Below are 23668 nucleotides of genomic sequence, written 5' to 3'. Positions count from 1 at the left end.
CTGTGTGTTGCGTAAGACTGATGAGTCACAGACCTGTACCCCTGAAACAAATAATACAATATATGTTAAGAGTAATTTTTTAAAAAGAACACTTGAATAAACCGATTACTAGGAACAAAACTGAATCGCTAATCAAAAAACTCCCAACAAACAAAAATCCAGGACCAGAAGTTTTCACAGATTAATTCTAACGAACAGTAAAATAAGAGATAATACTCATTCTTTTCAAACTATTCCAAAAAAGAGATTGGAAGGAAAGTTTCCAAATTCATTCCACAAGGTCAGCATTACCTTGATATCAAAACCAAACAATGACATTATGAAAAAAAGAAAACTACAGGCCAATATCCCTGATGAACATAGATGCAAAGATCCTTAACAAAATATTAACTTGTACACACACTCTCTCTCTCAAATAAATAAAATCTTAAAAAAAAAACAAAATATTAGCTTGTTGAACAAATTCAACAATACATTAAAAGGATTATTAACATCAAATGGAATTTATTCCAGGGATGCAAGGATGCTCAACTTTCACAAATCAATAAATGTGACACCTAGGATGAAAACCATATAATCATCTCAATGGATACAGAAAAAGCAGTTGAAAAAATACAACATCCATTCATCATATAACTTTCAACAAAGGAGGTTTAGAGAAAACATACCTCAACATAATAAAGGCCATATATGACAAACCCTTAGCTAATATCACACTCGATGGCAAAAAACTGAAACTTTCCTTCTAAGACCAGAAACAAGGATGGCCACTCACCACTTTCATTCACATAGTGTTGGAAGTCCTACAAGACAAAGAAATAAAAGGCATCTAAACTGGAAAGGAAGAAGTAAAGTGCCACTATTTGCAGATGACATGACAGTATACAGAAAACTCTAAAGGCTCCACCAAAAAACTGTTAGAACTAATGAATGATTTCAGTAAAGTTGCAGGATAAAGAAATTAGCTAAATTAATATACAGAAATCAGTTTTATTTCTCAATACATATAACAAAGTAGCAGAAAGAGAAATTAAGAAAACAATTTCATTTGCAATTGCACCAAAAAGAATAACATGCCTAGGAATAAACTTAACCAAGGAGGTGAAAGACCTATACTCTGAAAACTACAAGACACTGATCAAAGAAATTGAAGATGACACAAACAAAGGAAAAGATACACCATTCTCGTGCACTGGAAAAATTAATACTAATAAAATGCCCATTCTACTCAAAGCAATCTACAGATTCAATGCAATCCCCATCAAAATACCAACAGCATTTTTTACAGAACTACAACAATCCTAAAATTCATATGGAACCACAAAAGACCAAATAGACAAATCAATCTTAAGAAAGAAGGACAAAGATAGAGGTATCACACTCCCAGATTTCAAGATATATTATTACAAAGCTATAGTACCCAGAACAATATAGTGTGGACACAAAAATAGAACATAGACCAATGGAACAGGATAGACAGCCCAAAAGTAAACCCATAATTATATGGTCAGTTAATCTACAAGGAAGGAGGCAATAATATACAATGGGGAAAGATAGTCTTTTCAATAAATAGTGTTGGGAAAACTGGACAGCTACATGCAAAAGAAAGAAACTTTATTACACCATATACAAAAATAAACTCAAAATGAATTAAAGACCTAAATGTGAGAATTGAAACCATAAAAATACCTTAAAAAAAAACCAAACATAAGCCTTAATCTCTTGGACATCAACTTAAGCAACATATTTACATATATGTCTCCTCAGGCAAGGGAAACAAAAGTAAAAAGTAACCTATTGGGACTACAACAAAATAAAAAGCTTCTGCACAGCAAAGGCAACCATCAACAAAACAAAAAGGCAACCTACTGAATGGGAGAAGATATTTGAAATGATATATCTGATAAGGGGTTTATATCCAAAATATATAAAGAATCTGCACAACTCAATATCAACAAGCAAATGGATGAAAGACCTAAATGTGAGCCCTGAAACCATAAAAATCCTAGAAGGAAACACAGGCAGCAATTTCTGTGACATCAGCCATAGCAACATTTTTCTAGATACATCTCCCAAGGCAAGGGAAACAAAAGCAAAAATAAACTATTGGGACTAAGCAAAAATGAAAAGCTTTTGCACAGCAAAGGAAAACATCAACAAACAAAAAGACTACCTACTAAATGGGAGAAGATATTTGCAAATGATATATGCAATAAGGGGTTAATATCCAAAATTTTGAAGAACTCATAACTCAACACCACAAAAACAAACAATCCGATTAACAAATGAGCAGAAGGGGGCGCCTGGGTGGCTCAGTTGGTTAAGCGACTGCCTTTGGCTCAGGTCATGATCTTGGAGTCCCGGGATGGAGTCCTGCATTGGGCTCCCTGCTCAGCGGGGAGTCTACTTCTCCCTCTGACCCTCCTCCCTCTCATGTTCTCTGTCTCTCATTCTCTCTCTCAAATAAATAAATAAAATCTTAAAAAAAAATTTTTTTTAAAATGAGCAGAGGACCTGAAGAGACATTTTTCCAAAGAAACATGAATAGATGCTCAACATCATTAATCAGGGAAATACAAATCGAAACCACAATGAGATATCACCTCATGCCTGTTAGAATGGCTAAAATCAAGAAGACAAGAAACAACAGGTGTTGGTGAGGATGTGGAGAAAAAGGAACCCTGATGCACTGCTGGTGGGAATGTAAATAGGCTCAGCCACTGTGGTAAGCTATATGGAGGTTCTTCAATAAATTAAAAATAGAAATACCAAATGATCCAGTAATTCCCCTACTGGGTATTTACCAAAAGAAAACAAAAACACTAATATGAAAAGATATATGCACCCCTGTGTTTATTGCAGCATTATTTACAATAGTCAAGATATGGAAGCAACCCAAGTGTCCACTGATAGATGAATGGATAAAGAAGATGTGATACATACACACACACACACACACACACACACACACGGATATTACTCAGTTATAAAAAGAATGAGCTCTTGCCATTTGCAACAACATGGATGGATCTAGAGGATAATCTAGAGGATATTATGCTAAGTGAACTAAGACAAAGAAAGACAAATACCATATGATTTCACTTATATGTGCAATCTAAAAGAATAAGACAAATTAATAAGCAAAAGAGCAGAATCAGACCCATAATTACAGAGGACAAACTATTGGCTGAGGGGATGGGGGTGAGAGCATAGACAAAATGGGTGAAGGGGAATAAGGCATGGGAATAAAAGTACAGCATAGGAAATACAGTCAGTGATACTGTAATCGTGTTGTATGGTGGTCATCATACTTGAGATGAGCATAGCATAACATATACAGTTGTTGAATCACTATGTTGTAAACATGAAACTAATATAACATTTGTGTCAAGTATACTTCAATAATAAAATGACAAAACAGAACTGGCTGGAAAAAGAAGACAGACCTGCATAACCACCAGTGTCACCACCACCACTGTCAACAATATCCCCTGCCCTCCTCACCACAAAACATAGCTTAGAAAATTGACTGCAATATTGTTGGCTTGCAAATTCCTACGGAGCCTCCCAGGTGTAATATGAAATTGGTCCCCATAAGCAGAGGTCAGGGACAGACTGAAGAAAGATTAGTAGGTGATAGTTTAAATAGGCAAAGGAAACGTACATGCAAGGTTTGTCTTGGGTGACAGTAAGATGAGTAGATATCTGCACCCACCTACCACATCTTAAAAGTTTTTATAGAGGTCTTAACTTGGTTCAATCACATATACCATCTAAATGGTCTTAGCAACCCCTTCACTATCTTAAGGCCATATCCTTTTGGCAGCCTCAGGGAGCAGAGAAGGCAAGTAGGACAGGGGTGGGGGACACAAGCCTCCAATTGCCAGGATCCAGCTCATGGGTGCAGAGGTCACACCTTCTCGATGACCTCCCCCAACAAATACTCTTCAGTAATGTCTGCTGGTCCCAGAGTATTAAAATGAGAGTCTAGAAAAAATCATCCCTAGAAAATTTCAAGGGAGAAAGAGCAAAAAGTTAAGGGAAAGGAAAGGAAAGACACTATGCTAGATGCTTCTCATGTCTTATTCATTATAACCTTTTTATTAATAAGAAAACTGAGGTTTAGCAAGATCAAGTGAATTTCCTAACTATTATATCCTGTCATCCAAAAGGGTTGTAAATTTCCAATGAAGGCTGACAATATGGATCAAAAGGCTTAAAACTGTTTATACTCTTTTAGCCAGTAAATTCATTTCTAGGAAACCACACCTAAAAACTAATCCTGAATACAGAGAAAGAAACCTTGATGCCCAAAGGTAGGCATTCAACATTATTAATGATAATGAACAACTGTAAACGAAATGTCCAATGACTGAGGAATGATTAAGTACATCTACTTAATGGACTATTACTACAGCCATTAAAAGGGAGCAGTACACATTTTATAAACATGACAAAAGGGGCGCCTGGGTGGCTCAGTCAGTTAAGCGTCTGCCTTCGGCTCAGGTCATGATCCCGGGGTCCTGAGATCGAGCCCCGCATCGGGCTCCCTGCCCAGTGGGAAGCCTGCGTCTCCCTCTCCCACTCCCCCTGCTTGTGTTCCTGCTCTCGCTGTGTGTCTCTGTCAAATAAATAAAAATCTTTAAAAAAATAAAAAAATAAAAATAAACATGACAAAACGCTTAAGGTGAAACATTATATGAAAAAAGAATACAAAAATCGTACATAAAAAGTGTACATAAAATATGATCATAACTATGAATAGAAAATTATGCTTAGACCAAAGAAAAGGACTGGTTTATACATCAAAATAATTGTGATCTGTTGAGTGGAAAGCATATATGTATAAACTTTCAAATCAAGAACTGATTTTAAATCCCACTTAAGCTAATTATTAGCTATATTATCCTGGGCAAGTTTTTTAACCTCCATTAGCCTGTCTATCTCCTTAGAATTGCTCTGAAAATTAGATAATGCAAGCAGAGCATTTTGCACATAGTAGCTACTCAGCAAATGACAGCTATTCATATTCTGTCTTAACATAGAGAAGTTAAATGTCAACATTCAAGTAAATGTTGAACTTTATCTGAGCCCTGGGCTCCAGGAAAGCAGCAACTGTTGACATGCCTCACCCTTTCCCATTCTGTAACACAGCTAAACTGCAAAGGACCATGCTGTCTTCAAACATAAGACCCACCTTCATCCTTCCTCATGACTCCCATAAGACTCACAGATGGCTCCCTTGTTTACTTACCCCTATAATACCCCACGTTTCCTTTCTTTGAAATGTTCCTCATTAACAAAGTTTCTCCCTGTGGCAATAACCTGAACACACCACATCTTTAACTGTCCAGTGCACAGCTTCAGTGCTTTTGGTTTTATCATCTGTGTTGCAACAGGAAGCACTGTCAAAACTGAAGAAATGCTTAGCCTTCCCTAATTTAAATTTATATGCATTAAATGTTACAATATACATGTTTCACATATTGTATAATGCACAGAAAGTTCCTAGAGAATTGTCAATGCCCTCCCCGTCCACGATTTGTTTCTATTTATCCGAGTCCTGGCGCTGCCTTCCCTGATATTAGACAACAGTATACTGTTATCAGTTTTAACTTATTTGTTAATGTTAATTTGATTGCAACATTACTTCTACAATATGAAATTAGCATTGTCAAATCAGTGGTTTCAACTGAAGACTCACATCACTTATCTATGCTACCTTATCAATATACAGATGTTAAGGACCTATTCCAGATTATTAATTCTCTTTACATGATATTCTTTTTTTTTTTTTGACTCACTTAATTTTTTTATTGTTATGTTAATCCCCATACATTACATCATTAGTTTTAGATATAGTGTTCCATGATTCATTGTTTGTGCATAACACCCAGTGCTCCATGCAGAACGTGCCCTCCTCAATACCCATCACCAGGCTAACCCATCCTCCCACCCCCCTCCCCTCTAGAACCCTCAGTTTGTTTTTCAGAGTCCATCGTCTCTCATGGTTCTTCTCCCCCTCCGATTTCCCCCCCTTCATTCTTCCCCTCCTGCTACATTCTTTTTCTTTCTTAACATATATTGCATTATTTGTTTCAGAGGTACAGATCTGAGATTCAACAGTCTTGCACAATTCACAGCGCTTACCAGAGCACATACCCTCCCCAGTGTCCATCACCCAGTCACTCCATCCCTCCCATCCCACCCCCCACTCCAGCAACCCTCAGTTTGTTTCCTGAGATTAAGAATTCCTCATATCAGTGAGGTCATATGATACATGTCTTTCTCTGTTTGACTTATTTCACTCAGCATAATACCCTCCAGTTCCATCCACGTCGTTGGAAATGGCAACATCTCATTCCTTTTGATGGCTGCATAATATTCCATTGTATATATATACCACTTCTTCTTTATCCATTCATCTGTTGATGGACATCTTGGCTCTTTCCAGTTTGGCTATTGTGGACATTGCTGCTATAAACATCAGGGTGCACGTACCCTTTTGGGTCCCTACTTTTGTATCTTTGGGATAAATACCCAGTAGTGCAATTGCTGGATCATATGATAGCTCTATTTTCAACTTTTTGAGGAACCTCCATACTGTTTTCCAGAGTGGCTGCACCAGCTTGCATTCCCACCAACAGTGTAGGAGGGTTCCCGTTTCTCCGCATGCCCGCCAACATCTGTCATTTCCTGACTTGTTAATTTTAGCCATTCTGACTGGTGTGAGGTGGGATCTCATTGAGGTTTTGATTTGGATTTCCCTGATGCCGAGCGATATTGAACACTTTTTCATGTGTCTGTTGGCCATTTGGATGTCTTCTTTGGAAAAATGTCTGTTCATGTCTTCTGCCCATTTCTTGATTGGATTCTTTGTTCTTTTGGCGTTGAGTTTGATGAGTTCTTTATAGATTTTGGATACTAGCCCTTTATCTGATATGTCATTTGCAAATATCTTCTCCCATTCTGTCGGTTGTCTTTTGGTTTTGTTGACTGTTTCCTTTGCTTTGCAAAAGCTTTTTATCTTGATGAAGTCCCAATAGTTCATTTTTGCCCTTGCTTCCCTTGCCTTTGGCGATGTTTCTAGGAAGAAGTTGCTGCGGCTGAGGTCGAAGAGGTTGCTGCCTGTGTTCTCCTTTAGGATTTTGATGGACTCCTGTCTCACATTGAGGTCTTTCAACCATTTGGAGTCTATTTTTGTGTGTGGTGTAAGGAAATGGTCCAGTTTCATTCTTTTGCATGTGGCTGTCCAATTTTCCCAACACCATTTGTTAAAGAGACTGTCTTTTTTCCATTGGACATTCTTTCCTGCTTTGTCAAAGATTAGTTGACCATAGAGTTGAGGGTCCATTTCTGGGCTCTCTATTCTGTTCCATTGATCTATGTGTCTGTTTTTGTGCCAGTACCATACTGTCTTGATGATGACAGCTCTGTAGTAGAGCTGGAAGTCCGGAATTGTGATGCCGCCAGCTTTGCTTTTCTTTTTCAACATTCCTCTGGCTATGCGGGGTCTTTTCTGGTTCCATACAAATTTTAGGATTATTTGTTCCATTTCTTTGAAAAAAGTGGATGGTATTTTGATGGGGACTGCATTGAATGTGTAGATTGCTCTAGGTAGGATTGACATCTTCACAATATTTGTTCTTCCAATCCATGAGCATGGAACGTTTTTCCATTTCTTTGTGTCTTCCTCAATTTCTTTCATGAGTATTTTATAGTTTTCTGAGTACAGATCCTTTGCCTCTTTGGTTAGATTTATTCCTAGGTATCTTATGGTTTTGGGTGCAATTGTAAATGGGATCGACTCCTTAATTTCTCTTTCTTCTGACTTGTTGTTGGTGTATAGCAATGCCACTGACTTCTGTGCATTGATTTTATATCCTGCCACTTGACTGAATTCCTGTATGAGTTCTAGCAGTTTTGGGGTGGAGTCTTTGGGATTTTCCACATAAAGTGTCATATCATCTGCAAAGAGTGAGAGTTTGACTTCTTCATTGCCGATTTGGATGCCTTTTCTTTTTGTTGTCTGATTGCTGTGGCTAGGACTTCCAATACTATGTTGAATAGCAGTGGTGATAGTGGACATCCCTGCCGCATTCCTGACCTTAGGGGGAAAGCTCTCAGTTTTTCCCCATTGAGAATGATATTCGCTGTAGGTTTTTCAGAGATGGCTTTTATGATATTGAGGTATGTACCCTCTATCCCTATACTCTGAAGAGTTTTGATCAAGAAAGGATGCTGTACTTTGTCAAATGCTTTTTCTGCATCTATTGAGAGGATCATATGATTCTTGTTCTTTCTTTTGTTAATGTATTGTATCACGTTGATTGATTTGCGGATGTTGAACCAACCTTGCAGCCCAGGGATAAATCCCACTTGGTCGTGGTGAATAATCCTTTTAATGTACTGTTGGATCCTATTGGCTAGTATTTTGGTGACAATTTTTGCATCCATGTTCATCAGGGATATTGGTCTGTAATTCTCCTTTTGGATGGGGTCTTTGTCTGGTTTTGGGATCAAGGTAATGCTGGCCTCATAAAATGAGTTTGGAAGTTTTCCTTCCATTTCTATTTTTTGGAACAGTTTCAGAAGAATAGGTATTAATTCTTCTTGAAATGTTTGGTAAAATTCCCCTGGGAAGCCATCTGGCCCTGGGCTTTTGTGTTTTGGGAGATTTTTGATGACTGCTTCAATTTCCTTAGTGGTTATAGGTCTGTTCAGGTTTTCTATTTCTTCCTGGTTCAGTTTTGGTAGTTGATACATCTCTAGGAATGCATCCATTTCTTCCAGATTATCTAATTTGCTGGCATAGAGTTGCTCATAATATGTTCTTATAATTGTCTGTATTTCTTTGGTGTTGGTTGTGATCTCTCCTCTTTCATTCATGATTTTGTTGATTTGGGTTATTTCTCTTTTCTTTTTGATAAGTCTGGCCAGGGGTTTATCAATCTTGTTAATTCTTTCAAAGAACCAGCTCCTTGTTTCGTTGATCTGTTCTACTGTTCTTTTGGTTTCTATTTCATTGATTTCTGCTCTGATCTTTATTATTTCTCTTCTCCTGCTGGGTTTAGGCTTTATTTGCTGTTCTTTCTCCAGCTCCTTTAGGTGTAGGGTTAGGTTGTGTACTTGAGACCTTTCTTGTTTCTTGAGAAAGGCTTGTATTGCTATATACTTTCCTCTTAGGACTGCCTTTGCTGTATCCCAAAGATTTTGAATAGTTGTGTTTTCATTTTCATTGGTTTCCATGAATTTTTTTAATTCTTCTTTAATTTCCTGGTTGACCCATTCATTCTTCAGTAGGATGCTCTTTAGCCTCCATGTATTTGAGTTCATTCTGACTTTGCTCTTGTGATTGAGTTCTAGTTTCAAAGCATTGTGGTCTGAAAATAGGCAGGGAATGATCCCAATCTTTTGGTACCGGTTGAGACCTGATTTGTGACCTAGGATGTGATCTATTCTGGAGAATGTTCCATGGGCACTAGAGAAGGATGTGTATTCCTTTGCTTTGGGATGGAATGTTCTGAATATGTCTGTGAAGTCCATTTGGTCCAGTGTGTCATTTGAAGTCTTTATTTCCTTGTTGATCTTTTGCTTAGACGATCTGTCCATTTCAGTGAGGGGGGTGTTAAAGTCCCCCACTATTATTGTATTGTTGTCGATGTGTTTCTTTGCTTTTGTTATTAATTGCCTTATATAATTGGCTGCTCCCATGTTAGGGGCATAGATATTTACAATTGTTAGATCTTCTTGTTGGATAGACCCTTTAAGTAGGATATAGTGTCCTTCCTCATCTCTTATTACAGTCTTTGCTTTAAAATCTAATTTGTCTGATATAAGGATTGCCACCCCAGCTTTCTTTTGGTGTCCAGTAGCATGGTAAATGGGTTTCCACCCCCTCACTTTCAATCTGGGGGTGTCTTTGGGTCTAAAATGAGTCTCTTGCAGACAGCATATCGATGGGTCTTGTTTTTTAATCCAATCTGATAGCCTGTGTCTTTTGATTGGGGTATTTAGCCCATTTACATTCAGGATAACTATTGAAAGATAGGAATTTAGTGACATTGTATTGCCTGTAAAGTGACTGTTACTGTATATTGTTTGTGTTCCTTTCTGGTCTATGTTGCTTCTAGGCTCTCTCTTTGCTTAGAGGACCCCTTTCAATATTTCTTGTAGGGCTGGTTTCGTGTTTGCAAATTCCTTTAGTTTTTGTGTGTCCTGGAAGCTTTTTATCTCTCCTTCAATTTTCAATGACAGCCTAGCTGGATATAGTATTCTTGGCTGCATATTTTTCTCATTTAGTGCTCTGAATATGTCCTGCCAGTCCTTTCTGGCCTGCCAGGTCTCTGTGGATAAGTCTGTTGCCAATCTAATGTTTCTACCATTGTAGGTTACATATCTCTTCTCCCGAGCTGCTTTCAGGATTTTCTCTTTGTCTCTGAGACTCGTAAGTTTTACTATTAGATGTCAGGGTGTTGACCTATTTTTATTGATTTTGAGAGGGGTCCTCTGTGCTTCCTGGATTTTGATGCCTGTTTCCTTCCCCAAGTTAGGGAAGTTCTCTGCTATAATTTGCTCCATTATACCTTCTGCCCCTCTCTCTCTTTCTTCTTCTTCTGGGATCCCAATTATTCTAATGTTGTTTCGTCTTATGGTATCGTTTATCTCTCGAATTCTGCCCTCGTGATCCAGTAGTTGTTTATCTCTCTTTTTGTCAGCTTCTTTATTTTCCATCATTTGGTCTTCTATCTCACTGATTCTTTCTTCTGCCTCATTTATCCTAGCAGTTAGCGCCCCCATATTTGATTGCACCTCATTAATAGCCTTTTTGATTTCTACTTGGTTCGATTTTAGTTCTTTTACTTCTCCAGAAAGGGTTTCTCTAATAACTTCCATGCTTTTTTCAAGCCCAGCTAGTATCTTTAAAGTGATGATTCTGAACTCTAGATCTGACATCGTACTAATGTCCGTATTGAGTAGGTCCCTGGCATTCGGTACTACCTCTTGTTCTTTTTGTTGAGGTGATTTTTTCCGTCTTGTCATTTTGTGCAGAGGAGAATAGATTAATGAGAGAACAAAATGCTAGCAGGGTAACAACGTCCCCAGAAAATATACTCTAAGCAAATCAGAAAAGACCTTCCAGAAAATGGTCGCTTTTCTGTTCAGAGAGTTGTTGCTATTCTTTTCTTCGATCTCCTGTTGAGTTTGTAGGTGTTCAGAATGGTTTGATCCCTATCCAGCTGAATTCCTGAGAGGAGACGAAATCCAGGTCTCCTACTCCTGCGCCATCTTGCTCCGCCCCTTTTTACTTGATATTCTTGATGTATTCTTGGTATATTCTAACTATATGATTCGTATATTATGTCAGTATTATTACATTATATCTGGAGATTTTTTCCCTTGTAAAGATTGTATTCATTCATTTTTATAAATGACATGTAATATCCACTCCTTGAAAATAGAAACCATTATGTTTATATTTTGTCTAAAAACTTTTCTTAGATTGACTTTTATCTTGTTTTGAAGGTCACAGGGACAACCCTGTCTTTGTCAGTTGCATTATATTTCTTGTAATGAACTCTCATCAGATCTTTCACTTTTGAAAATGATTAGTAGTAAGCTACAGCCATTTAAATCTTTTTCTCATCTATAATATTTTATATTTTAAACTGATGCATCCAAGAAAACACTGGCAGTGGGCTACAGGCCAGGATACTTCACTGTTAACAAAGAAGAATTTTCTCAGAACCCCATGGAAAAGGGCTGTACCAGTACTTCTATGTACATGCTTCTGATGGCACTTTTTAAAGAACTTTGAGGTTATACCAGTGAACTGAGTCAGGATTTCAAGAACTCTAATCAAGAATCAGGTGAGTTAACGTGGCTGTTAATGCACAGCCAAATGGAACAAGAATTTATTTCTTAGGACTAAGTAAACTGATGAAGGATGACTGAGGGTTTTGTTTGGAATATTATTGATGATATAATGTTCTATTTTTGGAAATATAAGGAACACATTTCTCTTATTTCATAAGCTATCTATAAGTCATAACAATTAGTGGATTATGCTTTTATAAAAATGAAATTTCTAAATATCTTATTCTCTCTTCCAAAATCTCTCCATGATTCAGAAATTCATATTAAATATTCTTATTTCCAAGAAAATATAATTATTTGCATAGGTTTAATGACAGTCTGAACTCTTTGTTATCAGGACAGGATTGAAAACACTGGTTATGCAACCTTAAGCATATCTGGTCCCATATATCTGATTCAATGACCATCATGTTCAGTTATGTCATTCCAGGCAAGATTCCAGGTTGCCTTACAACTGGCCCTTTCTCCAAGATCTGAAGACCGGTGAAATAAAGCCTGATAACTTGGTATAAACTTCTAAGGGCTCACCACAACAGGAGACCATGCATTGAGCTAGACTCTCCCTGGAGAAGACATTGTCTGGATTAAGAAAGCCTGGTGAAATGTTCAGTTTATGTATGCCCTTATATGCATGGTAGCCAAGTCTGTGGACAATGTCATCTAAAGCACTGACACCCAGCTTGGGAGCTTCAAGAAACTCCAGGAGTGGTACAGTACAGTTGATAGATTTTTCCCCACTGACCTCTTAGAAACCACTGGAACTTCAGGGTTTAACTCCTGGCTCTTTTCTTTAATATGCACTTTGATATTAGTATTTCTCTTTTTCTCTTTAGGTATCCCTCTTCTTTTAAGTTGCCTGATGCTAAAAAAACTGACTTTTGCCACCCCCCTCTCAAAAAATGATCCAATCAGTTTTACAGAAAAAAAAAAAATCAAGAAAAGTCCTCAAGAGACTAATTCCTTTCTAATCAGGTGGTTTATGACTGGCTGTGAGTTTTCAGCAATGAATAATATCCATGTTGATTAAACGTATGGGGGCTGAGGAGGGGGGAATGACAATGTTGAACTTTATCTGAGCTATCTGCTCCCAGAAAGCAGTAATTGGTGGTTGATGGAATTTTCTACCTGCAAGTTTGACCTTAAGTCAATCTGCTTGGTCCACAAAGGAGTTTCTTCAAAAATGTTAGGATGACTAGAGTGGAAATGTAATTTGTAGTCTGAGATTTTACAACACTGTTTTTTGTTTCTCTAGGCATAAACAAACCTGCTAAAACTTAATAAGTGCCATCTTTTGGGAAAGAGGTAACAAGCCAGGTGCACAAAAGAGGACTATGCTACCAAGGTTCACCCAATGGATACCCCGCTTAGTGATGACAAGACTGAAACTCAGGGTTGAAATATAAGGTTCTTGGCAGAGACATGGTTTGGGGGAGAAACACATCTCAGGTGCTACAAAGGGGATGGAGACCCAAATGCAGAAAAAGGCAAGAGAGGAATGCACAGGGGATCACACAAGGAGAGCACTTCCCCAAAGCAAATGGCTGGGAAATCGAGAGGAGCTGACATTTTTGTCAGATTTGGCAACCAGTGGGGCTCCAAGACTGGAGTTTTAGAGCTCCACAGTATGGCTGGGATAGAGCCCTGAGGGTGCTGCCCTACTCCTAGACAGATGGCAGGCAGGTAACCTGGGGTCAGATGGCATGACCTGAGGATCGCCTAAGACACGTTGGAAGGGACTGTTCCCTCTTTTTGAAGCGCATCTGTGAGAGGTGGCATTGCCTCTCCAGGAACAAAAGAGCCAGCTGGCACCATTTCACTTCCCCACCGCTCAGCAGAGGTGCAGACACACCTACTAAAGGTGCCTAACCTAGACATTGGCTGTTTAGCCGGCTTTGCTCCAAGTCCCATGCCCCCGTGCTCTGTCATGACTGCCCTTCTGGGTCAAAACTGCATCAGTCCTGGCATGGCAGGACCCCAGAAGACCAGCACAGAAGACCAATGCTGATCCCTGCCACACCAGGTCCCCAAAGTATAGAGTCTTAAAAGTCAGCTGGCTTGACTGGGATAGAGCCCAAAGTGAACTGTGCTGGTCCAGGCAGGCAAACAACCCAGACACAGTGTAAAAACAATTTGAAAAACACCTGGGACACATGAGAGGAAATTATTCACTCTTTTGGGAGGGCTTTGCTGATAGTAGCAAGCAAAGACTCCACTCTCTAGAGACAAAGGAACTGGCTGGTGCCATTTCCCTACCCTGCTCCTCAGCATAAAGGAACTTCAGTAAACAGCACAACACCAGCTCTGGCTGCCTAACCTGCTTACATCAAGCCTCACCCCCCTGCACTCTGCTAGTACTGCTTTTCTCAGGAAAGCGTGCCTAAGGACCAGCACAGCAGGCTCCCTCCCAAGAAGAAAAGCACACATCTCCAAATGCACCATGTCTAGTGACCACTGAGTTCTGCAAAGCTTCAGTTCTAGAGGAAATAGCATCAGGTCTCATTTAAAAAGCAGAACAGAACACACCTAGTTAAAATTTGCCACACTCTGGCCAAGAACCAAACACTGCCCACTGCCGACAAGGAGAACCACTGTAGAAGACTGATCTAAGGGATAGAGCAGCCAAAACACAACAGCAAAATGCACACAGTACACACTAGAGCCGGAAGCACCAGGCCCTGGACATTACACAACCTCATCTTCATAAAGCCAACCTAGACAAAATGCCAAGACAAAAGAATTCATCCCAAAAGAAAGAACAAGAAAACATCATATACACTATTCACACACACACACACACACACACACACACACACTCACACAATGGAATATTACTTGGCTCTAAAAAGAATGAAATCTTGACATTTGCAATAATGTGGATAGAGCTAGAGTGTGTTATGCTAGGCGAAATAAGTCAGTCAGAAAAACACAAATAGCGTATGATTTCACTCATATGTGGAATTTAAGAAACACAAAAGATAAACACAGGGAAAAAAGAGAGAGAGGCAAACCAGAAAACAGACTCTTAACTATAGAGAAGAAACTGAGGGTTGCTGGAGGGGAGATGGGCAGGGGGATGGGTTAAATGGGTGATGGATATTACAGAGGGCACTTGCGATGAGCACTGGGTGTTATCTGTAAGTGATGAATCACTAAATTCCATACCTGAAACTAATATTACACTGTATGTTAAATGGAATTTAAATAAAAACTCTAAAAGAAAAAAAAATATATATATATAAGGTTCTCCAGGGAGGTCCACCAGAGTTTTTAAGATTAAGTCAAAACTTTTGGGAATCTGCCTAGGTCTCCCCTTCCTGATCTTTTCCCATTTGTGTATTACTCCCCATAAACTTCAGGATACAATCCAAAATATTTCATGAGGTATTCCAGGCCCCTCACTGTCTAACCCAGGCATCAGCATCATGAACCCATGTACTGTATTTGGCCAACAGGTATGTTTTGTTTGGTTCGCATAGTGTTTTTGACTTAACTGCTGACACTTAATACTGTGCATAAAGTATCTGGGTATCACTTTCTGGGAAAAAATAGGAGATTCTGGCAATATAGGCCCATATTTTTAGATACCAACAATCACTGGAGCCCATTCAAGGATGCTGCTCTTAGATGGAGCATGTCTTTTTCTGTTTGTCACAAGCTCTACCTCTCATTACCAAGTAACAGAGACAGAATATCAATTGTCATCCTATATACAGTCTGCTTTTGCTCATTTTCATCACCTGCCAAGACTCTAACTTAGCCTTTATGCAACCTCTCAGGTCTTAATCTCTGACTCCTTCCCCACTTTTTCCAGTCACAATCAGTGACTTCCAGTTTCAAGAAAGATAATCTTACTCCCCTCAATTGTGCTTTTGTATATTTGTTTTCTCTGTTGTCTTTTCTTAATTCTCATTCATCCTTTAGAAATTCAACTCAGATCAGGACCAGGACAGGAGAGAGGCAAGTGAGGCACTTATGGTGCAAAATTTAGGAGGCACTCACACTCTGGTGCCCACCTGCACTTTGCATGAACCTGAGAATAAGTGCTTTCTTAAATTGCAGCCCTAGCATCCTCGCTTGCCTCACCCTAGCCCTGCATCTAACTTAGATATCATTTCTCTGAGAAGCCTTCCTTGTTTATTCTCCCCATCTGTCTCTCTCTCTCTCTCCCTCTCTCTCTCTCTCTCTCACACCAGTGTGGAATAGGAGCTACTGTGTGCCTACCTCTATCAAAGTACTTTTTATATTGTCTTACAATTGTCTGTATACTCATCTGCCTCCTTTAATAGACTATGAGATCCTCAAGGGCAGGGAGATTCATTGTGTCTCTGAATCCCCAGTCTATGGAACTTAATGGACACTTTCTACCTATTTACTAATGAACAAATACAATAGCAGGGTTCCTAAGAAAAGAGCAAGGAGGTTCTCTGAAGCCTACGTGGGAAGCACCCATCTTTCTTGCTCCTGGTACTGCAATGATATAGGAAGTTATTTGCCTATACTTCTTCCTAAAACTTACCTGAATGGAAGCTCCATGAGGGCAGGGTTCATGGCAGGTGCTCAATAAAAATTAGTTCAATAAATCAGTTGGGCTTTAGGAGACCTTGGTTCTAGCAATAAATCTGGCACTACCTTCAACAATCACTAGCCCAACTCTGGACATCAGTTTCCCTATCTGTAGAATTGGCAGGAGTGGTGGTGCGGAGGTTGGTGAACTAGCTTAGTATATTCTCATTTTCTCCCTCCCTCCCTCCCTCTCTTGCTGTGTGTGTGTGTGTGTGTGTGTGTGTGTGCACACGCACACACCTCTCTCTGTCACTGTCTCCCTGCTTCTCTCTCATCAGTTTATGTAAAGTGCTTAAAGACCTGGTACTTGGTAAGCACCTGTGAAAGTATCAGCTTATTTTTTAATCTGGAAATTCAATTTTTCAAGTAAATTCTTACATGCTTCATTTGAGCATTGGTGGATAGGAGAAATTGAGGATCCAAGGAACAGTTTGAAAAACCCTGAAAACTGACATGGGGTTCCAAAATGCTCACGGATTTTATGATGACTGTGTAGAAATCAGGGCCCTGGGCTCCACTACAGAGATTCTGATTCATTTGATCTAAGAGAGGTCCTGAGACTCTGGATCAATAAGAGCTTCAGGTCACTGTGACATATATTAGGAATAACTAAGCTAGATACTCCCTAAGGTTCCTAGAATATTAACCGTTTATTTTACATTTTCTTTTGCAGTTATTCAGGAAGTATAATTTCAAACTGAAATTTTCCAAAACTTAGGTTCTACCACCTTTCTGGTAACAACTATGAAATACTGAGCACCAATCATAAGTCAGACACTGAGCCTAATGATTTACATATACTCTCTGGTGTATGTATTTATCTGATTTACTCCTCACAGTCTTATGAAATAGATTATACTTCCTGCTTTACAGATGAGGAAAACAGAGGCCCAAAAAGCTTAGGTAATGTTGCTAAGATCCCATAGCTAATAAATCTGAAGTATACACAAAACTACCCAAACTCCTGAGATTTCCTTTGGTTACTGAGCTACAGAGGTAGAGAAAAAGCCAGGCAATGCCAATTGAAGGCACAGATGTCTTGGTCTAGAGCAGGGACAAATGTCATCATCAGGGCAGTGAGACACTTTCTCCCACTTGTCCCTATTAGACACAGACTACACAAGTTAGTTACTAGCGCTGATGATCAAGGGAAGGGACTCTCCAAAGAAGCCTCAGGTTTTGACTCACATCCTCTAGGAATCACTACCATCTCTGTTTAGACAACTGGTATCTACAAGGGGGTTAATGGTACTGAGTCACATTTTGCAGCCATCATGAAAAATGCATTATGAAAAGAACTGCAAGGCTCTCTTCACATATAATGTGAAATCTAAATCTCAACCCAAAATTCTATCATAACTGTACTTTTACCAATTTTTCCAGTTAAACAGAAGATCTACCTACTCTGGGCCAGTAGTGTTGGCAATTGGAGGGTATGGCACACTCTCCTGTCTCAGCTTCCAAAGCAAATGTTTCCCAACAATGCCCTCCCAGTAGGGTGTCTAATATTTCCTCTCAAAGCCTCCAAAGAGCCTTACCTTAAACTGCTGGAGCACTGGTTGTTCTTCTCACTACCACCACAAATCCCAGTTCTCAAAATGACACATTCAACAAGGACAATGACTATGACAGGCCAATTAACACCTCAAAATCTTTATTCAGTCCCCATCAAGAAAGGTCAATTCATGAGTCATCATCCTTAGAGGCAATGACCAGATGGTAACTATGAGTTTCTGGAGATGGTAGGCAAATGGCAACTGAGTTAAAGTGTTGTTGTAAAGCATACATTAAGAAGCTGTGTCACAGCGAGCAGCTAAAATGGAGTTCATAAACATCCACAAGAACCTGGCATCAATAGCAGGAGGGTGGAGGGGGCGGCGCTATTTTTATTTTTGTTTATAAGCCATCACGCTCAAACTCACACACCTTTTTCCTAAACAGCACTTGTTGACATTTATGGTAAGATGGGTGTTGTACCCTCAGTGGGCGCACCCCTTACAGCTCCTTGGGCATTGGTCTCACCCTTTCAAATCTAGGGGGAGGCTCCAGGGCCTCTGCACTCTACGCATGTGATGGAAGTGGCAGCCCTGATGATCTCAGGATTGGCTTCAGAGTCCTTCTTCTCTTGTCTTTGAAAAATAGTGCATGTTCATAGCCAAATAGCTATATGGTCTGGTCTAATAGGGTCTAAGAAGTCAGTCTTCCTTCATTTTGTCCCATTTTTGTTTCCTATCGTCCCAGCTGGTAGTGTTTCTGCTCATATAATCCCATCTCTATTCCTGGCTTCTGTTCCATGGTTCACACCCACATTGAGCTCCTTATGCAATGGTCAGTCCACCACACCCTTGGTGTTCTCTTCCAAACGCACTGTCATTTTTTGTAATGTGGACAGGCAGAGAAGTGTCCAAATCTTGAAGTTCTGGTTCCATTTTGTTTAATAATTCCATCTTCAATTCATGTTTCTCCTCTCAGCTTTTGGTAGAAACAGGGGGAACCAAGCCATTCTTTTAACAAAACTTTGCTTAGAAATTTCCTCAGCCAAATATTCAATTTTTTCAGTCAGAAAGCACTACCTCCTACAGAACACTAGAATGCAAACACAATTCAGCCAAGTTCTTTGCCTACTTTATAACAAGGATTGCTTTTCTCCATTGTCTAATAACATGTTCTTCATGGAAACTTTCTCTATGGCTCGCCTTTTTTCTTTCTGAGCTCTCACCACAATTGCCTTTAAAATTCCATTCATGACAATCTAGGCTTTTCTTAGCATACACCTCCAAACTTCTGCAGCTTCTTCCCATTACTCAGTTCCAAAGCTACTTCCACATTTTTAGGTATTTGGTACAGAACACCCTGACTTCTCAGTACCGATTTCTTTCTGTCTTACTAAGTTTAGGATGCTATAACAAAATACTATAGACTGGGTGGCTTATAAACCACAGAAATTTATTTCTCACAGTTCTGGAGGCTGAAGTCTGAGATCAGAGTGTCAGCATAGTTACGTTCTGGTGAGAGCGCTCTTCAAGGTTGTAGACTGACAACTTCTTGTGTATCCTCACGTGATGGAAGGAGGGTAAAAGAGTCCTCTGGTGTCTCTTTTATGAGGGCACTAATCCCATCTATGAGGGGTTCCACTTTCATGACCTAATTACCTCCCAAAGACTCCAGCTCTTGACACCATCATATCAGGGGTTAGAATTTCAACATATGAATTTTGGGAAGGACACAGAAACACTCAGTCCATTGCAGAGTACAAAGAAATCAAGTCTTACATTAACAATCACTAAACAGTTAACATATATTTAGGCACTGTGCACATTTGGCATTGATCATCTCAACCCTATTTCAAAGATGAGAAAAATTAACACTCAAAAAAGGGAAAGTCACCTCCCCAGATTACACAGATAATAAGTTCCAAAGCTAGAGTTCAAATTTGGGCTATCTGACTCTAGAGCTCATGATATTAACTTTTAAATGAGTCATGCCCTTAGACAAAAATAGATCTGTAAAATTAAAATGAAGTGAAGTGAATAAATAATCTAAATGCAAATGTGTGCCTCATTAGTTACACTACCACATGTACCAAAACAGTCATCAATCTTAGTCTCATGGAAGTACTCATTGCAGTATTATTTATAAGAGTGAAAAATTGGAAATAAGCTAAATAGTTGAATATCATATAAACTATGGCTCCTATAATAAAGAGATCTGAATTCATCCATTATTTATTTACTCAACAAACATGTGCTGAGTATCTACTATATGCTAGGCACCCTCTACATGTTGGGGAAATAGCAGTGAATAAAAACAATGTCCTTGCTCCCCCATGAAACTTACAAAGAATTTTAAATGATAACAGAAGCTGATTATGATAAACTGTTAGGTTAAAAAGATAAAATTATATATTTAGCATGAACTAAATTGCATACACATAAGAGATACATGTACAAAAGACAGCTAAAATATAACATGCCAATACCATCTAATACATTGTTTCTGTGATGGAATATCTTACTATCATAGGTAATTTTATACTTTTATATATTATTCATATTTACTAAAATGACCATTAAATAATAATAATACATTTTCATATTTTAATGCCGGGGTTCATAAATACAGCCTTGTAACTAACTTGTCTCACTGACATTAAATTATTCACAACAGTTCTGTGATTCAGTGTTCTTGTCTAGCAAATGTTTTACACTAATTCTTTAGCTCACTGGTTACTAAACTTTTTCTTAAATGACCAGAGCAAATATTTTAGGCTTTGAAAGCCATCCAGTCTCTGCCACTTCTACTCAATGTTGTTGTCCTACCACAAAAGTACCCTTAGACAATATTTTTTTCCCTTAGACCATATTTAAACGAATATATGTGGCTGTGTTCCAACAAAACTTTACCAAAAAAAGGTGGCAGGCAACATTTGGCCCAAGGGCCATAGTTTGCTGACACTACTATAACTTCATAACAACTAACACAAAGTTCTTTAACGTCCACTATTCAATCTCTTCCTGGTAACATTCTTGATATTAATATTAAACACATTTTATAGATGATAAGACTAAAGCTCAGAAAAAGGAAGTATCTGTCCGAGATCACACAGCTCATAGAGTGACTTGTTAAATTCAGTTCCCAAGAGAGATGTCAAATGTCCTGTTGTCTGAAAAGCTGGACATATATAGATGTTACTTTTAAACATTCTAGAGGAGTTTATTCCTTGGAGGACTGTTACTCTAAATCATTTTGGAATTTTTTTTTTAAAAAATCACTCTTTAATTGATATTTTACAAAAATATCTATTTTCATGTATTAGATTCTTTAAAGAAAAAGTCCCCTGCAGATTGACTGAGTCAAAGGCCTCAGTGGAGGCTTAAGGGCTATCTTCTTATTGCTTTTGTTTGAGAGGGGAAGGGGACTGGGAGACAATGTTTCTTTACCCTTCTTAAGCAGCCTCCCATGATCTTGACACTAGACCACAGAGGATGAAGATGCCCAGGTTCCCTGTATCCAAAAACCGAGGAGTCTCAGAACTGCCTTCAGAGGCACAAGGCCACATGTAGCTGAAGACTTACCAATGTTAATCTCGTCATCAGTCAGAGTGTCTCCAATAAAATCAAACTGAAAGGACTGAAGTGTCTGAGAAAATTTCTGAACAGCTGAAGAATAATCTGCAAAGTAAGAGAAACAGAAGAAATGGTCAAGACTGCTGTCCTTTAATGGATTTACTCATTTCTGATAAGGCTGATAGAAGAAAAGCAAAAGGAAGTTCTCCCAGTAGTTAGCAACTTGCATTTAATAAAGTTAAACAAAAGATCAGAACTTCAGTACAAGATTTGAGCAACTAAAACCATTAAAGAAGAAGGAGGGCAGCATGGTGAAGTCCTTCTTTTAAGTTATAGGACATGTTTCAATCTCAATTCCTGTCCTCTCTGACTCCTTCTACCCAAAGCCTGTAAGACTTAAAACTACTTAGTTTTACTCCTAAAGAGTCTCTTTAAGCATTAATTGAGCACCAGTTACGGGCACTAACTAAATGCTTTCTCACCTCTCACCAAACAAATACCCACAATCATTCCACAAAAGAAAAAAATAGCTGAATTTTAGAGCTCTTGTACTTAAGGTCCCTGAGCTAGCCAGCAGTATCAAAAGTAGAAGCCAGATGGTCTGTCTGTTTCTCCAGGGCCTTTTCCATGGCAACACAGGCACAACCTAGACATTTTACACATTAACCATATGGCAGCCTGGGTTAGGATACTATCTGGCAGGAGAACAAATTGTTCACATAGTTTTCAGCAAGGGACCCGAACTAGGGAGGCAATTAATGAAAAACTTCAGGGTGGTATGCCCAGACAAATGCTTTTATTTTTGGTGAATAATTTTGAATTTTATTATATGAAAGTCTAATGAAGGTATAAAACTAAATCACATTTAGCTAGCCTTTTGACAAATTATCTTTAGTGAAATTTTTAAAATATGACCTTCACCAAAAAGTACAGCCAAACTCTCCAGCCTTGCTACTCTGAGTGGTTCTCAGAGCAGAATCATCATCACCAGGGAGCTTTATGGAAATACACATTCCCAGGTCAAACTGCAGACTTACAGAATCAGAAACTGCATTTTCATATACTTCATACGTCCTTTAAAGTTTAAGGGGCACCCCTCGCACTAACTAAAGTAACACATTAGACCATCTTCTAGGGAAGCTCAAACTTCTGGTTATTTTTGCTTCCCTTTTCCTATTTCTTCTTTAACTCCATAGTTTCATCCTCCTCCACTTTCACATCTATCAGATACATAGGCTTATGAGAGTTTTTACTCTCAGACTAACAGAAAGGGAGACAATGCAAACAATAACATCTATTCCTTTCAATAAAAAGCTAACATGGTTAGGCACAAACACAATAGAACATGTTCAGACATTGGGTTGGAACAGATTAACCTGCCTAGAATTTTATTGTCCTCTTGCCTACATCACATTTACAGAAGAGCTTATTTTCAGTATTTAGATCCTTGACCCTTTATTTTTTTTTTTAATTTTTAATTTATTTTTTTTTTTAAGATTTTATTTATTTGCGAGAGAGACAATGAGAGAGAGAGAGCATGAGAGGGAGGAGGGTCAGAGGGAGAAGCAGACTCCCTGCTGAGCAGGGAGCCTGATGTGGGACTCGATCCCGGGACTCCAGGATCATGACCTGAGCCGAAGGCAGTCGCTTAACCAACTGAGCCACCCAGGCGCCCCGATCCTTGACCCTTTAAACACATCATTGGTGAGGAGGAGGCAGGGAGAGGAGGAGGAGAAGCAGGAGGAGGAGAAGGAGGAGGAAGAGAAGGGGGAGGAGGAAGAGGAGAAGGAGGAGAAAGAAGAAGAGGAGAGGAGCAGTGGCTCAGCCAGTTAAGCATTTGACTCATGATTTTGCCCCGGGTCATGACCTCATGGGTACTGGGATTGAGGCCTGTGTCAGGATCTGTGCTCAGCGGGGAGTCAGCTTGAGAATCTCTCTCACGCGCGCTCTCTCTCGGCCCCTCCCCCCACTCGCTCACACTCTCTCAAATAAATCTTTTAAAAAAGAAGAAGAAAGGTTTTACAAAGAGTAGGGACTGCAGACCAGGTTACCATGCCTTCTCAAATTTCCACACTCTGGAGTAACACTTTCTACATCAAATCTGGTACACATAAATGTAAGAAGGGCATGCACACCCTGTTTTCCATATTTCATCAAAAAGA

At 39.1% G+C, this 23668-nt stretch overlaps 1 protein-coding gene across 2 annotated transcripts in view; it reads right to left on the bottom strand.

Annotated features, from left to right (window-relative positions):
- Positions 1-23668, bottom strand: part of OPHN1 (oligophrenin 1) — a 505885-nt gene that overhangs the window by 311448 nt on the left and 170769 nt on the right. For both annotated transcript variants that reach the window (XM_078065007.1, XM_078065008.1), the window contains exon 3: positions 21516-21611. In XM_078065007.1, the coding sequence (XP_077921133.1) occupies positions 21516-21611 (96 nt within the window). The remainder of the gene's footprint in view (positions 1-21515; positions 21612-23668) is intronic.

The sequence above is a fragment of the Halichoerus grypus genome, chromosome X (genome assembly GCF_964656455.1).
Source record: "Halichoerus grypus chromosome X, mHalGry1.hap1.1, whole genome shotgun sequence".
NCBI classification, from domain to species: Eukaryota; Metazoa; Chordata; class Mammalia; order Carnivora; family Phocidae; genus Halichoerus; species Halichoerus grypus.
Note: the sequence above shows the minus strand (reverse complement) of the source record. Positions and strands in the feature narration are given on the sequence as shown.